This window comes from Grammomys surdaster, unplaced genomic scaffold (assembly GCF_004785775.1).
Source record: "Grammomys surdaster isolate TR1022 unplaced genomic scaffold, NIH_TR_1.0 125463, whole genome shotgun sequence".
NCBI classification, from domain to species: domain Eukaryota; kingdom Metazoa; phylum Chordata; class Mammalia; order Rodentia; family Muridae; genus Grammomys; species Grammomys surdaster.
In genome coordinates this window covers 754,000-757,635 of record NW_021620326.1, presented here as the reverse complement: position 1 = coordinate 757,635, position 3,636 = coordinate 754,000, and the positions used below count along the sequence as shown (strand labels likewise).

Sequence of the window (3,636 nt, the reverse complement as noted above, 5' to 3'; positions counted from 1 at the left end):
GTACTGCTGATTCATGTGCCCTGGCCCCTATGAACAATATGCTCCCCAAAGAATCTACTACTGAGGTTGCTGCCCATGCTATCTGTGGGTTTCTAGAACTAACTGTGGAGATCGTCCTGTAGTCATAAAACTTCTCTAGCCAAAGTTCACAAGGACACAGAGTGAACACACACCAGGTCGTCTCTCTACAAGTGACTGCATATAGTTCTTGGAGGGCAGTGTACGGCCACAGCACGTGTGGTAGCTGAGCACCTGGTATGTACTAGGGAAACTGGAAGAGCCATTCTAACTTTATTAAACAACAACAAACATTTCAGAGTTGTCTTTGGTGTTAAGGGAAAGCAGCTCTTAAGTAGACTTACATAGGCTGGACCAATACTCTACCATAGCTTAGACACATTTCCAACTCAAGCTGGCCTTGAACTACTATTTCCTGGCTTAGTCTTCCCAGTGCTGAGTTTACAGGTGTCACATCTGGCTCTAGATTAACCTTCTATTCTGTAACAACTTTTTTTTTTTTTTTTGCTTTTTCGAGACAGGGTTTCTCTGTGTAGCCCTGGCTATCCTGGAACTCATTGTGTAGAACTCAGAAATCCGCCTGCCTCTGCCTCCCAAGTGCTGGGATTAAAGGTGTGCGCCACCACCGCCCGGCCTGTCACAACTTCTTAAAACAGGTTTTACTGTGGAGCAGACTGCAGCATGGCTACTAGCTGTAGTCCGCTAGAGAACAATACCCTGGGCTCCATGACCAGCATCAGTAGCACACAGAAACAAAACCAACACACTACTCTTCAAAAAAGTTCCTGGACACCCCTATCAAGTTGGGACAGGAAGTGGGTTCTTTTTCCCCAGGGTGGCCAGCTCTGGGCAGGGCATCCTAGCTCTGGTCTAGCCTGCCCTACCAGGTTGGAAGGGGGAATCCAGGCAGATGGTACTGTAATCCTCAGGCCTGGTGGTTACTAGGTCCCCAGATGTGGCCAGGAGCCTTGCAAGGTAGAAAAGGCACTCAGGGCAGGCTCCTACCTGAACCTTCACCACAGTGATGCTGGGGTTCAGAACAGGAAACCAAGGTATCCCAGGAAGAGAAACAGCTTTCTTTGGAGAATGAGAACAGTAACCATGCCACCCTTCCCCCCAGCAAAGCCCTCAAACAGAGTCGAAGGACTGCTCCCCTGAGGTTTAGCATCAGTCTTTAATGCTGTCACACTGCATAATGACAAGTCACACACTTTGGTCTTGTGTTGGTAGTGGCAACTTACAATGAGTCGGAATGGTCAGAGGACCAGGCTAGCTTCAAAGAACAGATCCTTTCACTCCCCAGGTCTGACTCCATCACAGCCCTGGACAGACAGCAGTTGACAGGGACTGCTTTCATCTGAGTGCACACCAGCTTGGAATGGAATTATAAAAACATATTTACATACGTTCCACAGTGCTCCTTTCATCAGAAGCGAAGACCCTTTTATCAAAAGGGATTATATCTAGGACTGTGCAAAATTCAAAAGGATTGTATCCTTTTGAGAAAGTCCATTACACACACACACACACACACACACACACACACACACACACACAAAATCACCTGTGCTCTGAGAAGTGCCAGGTGTGGCCAAGGACTATCTCTGGACCAGCACGTACTGTGACTGTAAGACAGCCATCTGATTTCAGTAGAGCCAGAGGCCCAGGGAATCTCCTGGCTGTCCAGGCCCCAGAACCTGGAAAGAGGCTGGCCCTATGGTCCTGCAACCAGGTATTGCTTGTGATGCTGGTCTGGCAGTCCTACAGAATTGGTCTCAATTTGAGATGGCCAAGACAAGACAGGATTCTTCTGGGGAAGAGGAACAAGGCATGGGACAAATACAGAATAAAACAAGAACCTCTCACACAGTGGAGACTGACTAGTGCACAGGGTCTGGCAATCAAGATGGTGGGCCACTGTCACATGACAGCCATAAACTAAGGACAACAGAGGGGAAGAGTCCAGTTGCAGGCCTGCCTCACACCCATGGGCAGGAGCTGGGGTGCAGAGGGTGGGTCCATTCCAGGAGGGCTGCTGTTCCCACCGCCTGCCTATCGCTCGAAAAACCACTGTAGTCTAGTGCGCGACTTTGAAAGATTGTAATATATTCTGTGGAAAACATTCGGCAGAGCAAAAGCCCTCCCTGGGCCCTCCCGCAGTACGCAACCAGTGGAACGGTTTGGAAATCGACAGCTCTGGAAAGGTCCCTGGCTCAGTCCTTGAGGAATGCAGGCGGCTATATGGGAAGAACCTGCTCCAGGATGGTTCTGGATGAGATGGGAATCCTTTCAGGGAAGATCACTTCAAACTCGATAACAAGGTCTCCGCGTTTCTCAGGTGTTTTGGGGAGAGGGAGGCCTTCTCCAGGAACTTTCCGCCGCATGCCAGGCCTGATGACATCTTTGAATACAACAGGAATGGTCCTGCCGTCCAGAGTAGGGACATTCACAGTGCAACCACAGAGTGCCTATGGAAGCAAATGGACACTGTCAGGTAGCAGCTGGCTCAGGAAGTGTGACTCCTCCAGACCATGTGGAGAAGGGTCAGGTCCACCAGATCAGGCCTGCTGAGACCCCACTCCAAAGCTCCCCATGCTGTTAGCAGCAGAGTGCTCCTCCCCCACCCCACAACAGCCATCTCTCTTCAGGACTCCTCCTCCCACCTAGCACCTACCTCCCGAAGGCTAATCCTGGCTGGATAAATGACATCAGAGCCATCCCTCTTGAAGACATTGTGTGGCTTGTCCTTTAGAACAAAGACGATGTCAGCTGGAATGTTGTTCGAGGTCTGGTCCCCCTCCTTGGGGAAGGTGATTTTGGTCCCTTCTTTCCAGCCCCTCTTCACTTCAATGGTCAGGATTTTGTCTTCGTTTCGAATGCTCTTGCCGTCAGGGTTCAGCCGCTTGTGGGAGATTTTCATCTTCTTGGTACAGCCGCTGTAGATCTCTTCAAGGGAGACCCGAAGGTCGTGCGTGACTGGGGGATCTTGCTTCTTCCGGGTGGGCTCTTGAGTAGGGCGGGAACGTCCAAAGTTCACATTGGTGAAGCCACCCATGCCCATTGGAAAGGCAGAGAACGGGTCATCGATGTCCATGCCTTCTTCCCCGTTGCGCTGCCCAAAAAAGGTATCAAAGGGGTTTCTGCCACCGAAGAACTCAGCAAACATGGCATGAGGGTCTCCATGGAATGTGTAGCTGAAAGAGGTACCATTAGCGCCACCACTGCTCCCGCCACTCGGGCCACCACCCTTCAGGCCTGGAAAACAAAACCACAAGTCAGGGTTACTGCAGGAGAGCCAGAGCTCTCGGGTTCCACCCCCAACACTTCACACTTATAAAACATAAAACCCTTGAAACAAAGAGCTCTGAACCCCAGCACTCTCAAGACAGGTGCAGGCAGACTGATCTCTACAAGTTCCAGACAAGCCAGAGCTCCAACATGAGGTGCTGGAGAAATGTCTCAGAGCATTTGCTCATCTGGAAGAGGAACCAAGTTCAATTTCCAACACCCACATAGCAGCAGACCATGGTCTAACTAGTCCCAGGAAACTTCAGTGCCGTCTTCTCTAGAAGCATAAAATGGCATCCATATATATATATATATATATATATATATATA

General features: G+C 50.0%; 1 protein-coding gene across 1 annotated transcript in view; it reads right to left on the bottom strand.

Moving 5' to 3' along the window:
• Positions 1–1,173: 1,173 nt before the first annotated feature.
• Dnajb1 (DnaJ heat shock protein family (Hsp40) member B1) overlaps positions 1,174–3,636 on the bottom strand; it is a 3,796-nt gene continuing 1,333 nt past the window's right edge. Inside the window, exons 2-3 of the mRNA XM_028786283.1 lie at positions 2,693–3,273; positions 1,174–2,486 (exon numbers count right to left, since the gene is read on the bottom strand). Coding sequence (XP_028642116.1) covers positions 2,256–2,486; positions 2,693–3,273 — 812 coding nt within the window. The 3' untranslated portion in view covers positions 1,174–2,255. The remainder of the gene's footprint in view (positions 2,487–2,692; positions 3,274–3,636) is intronic.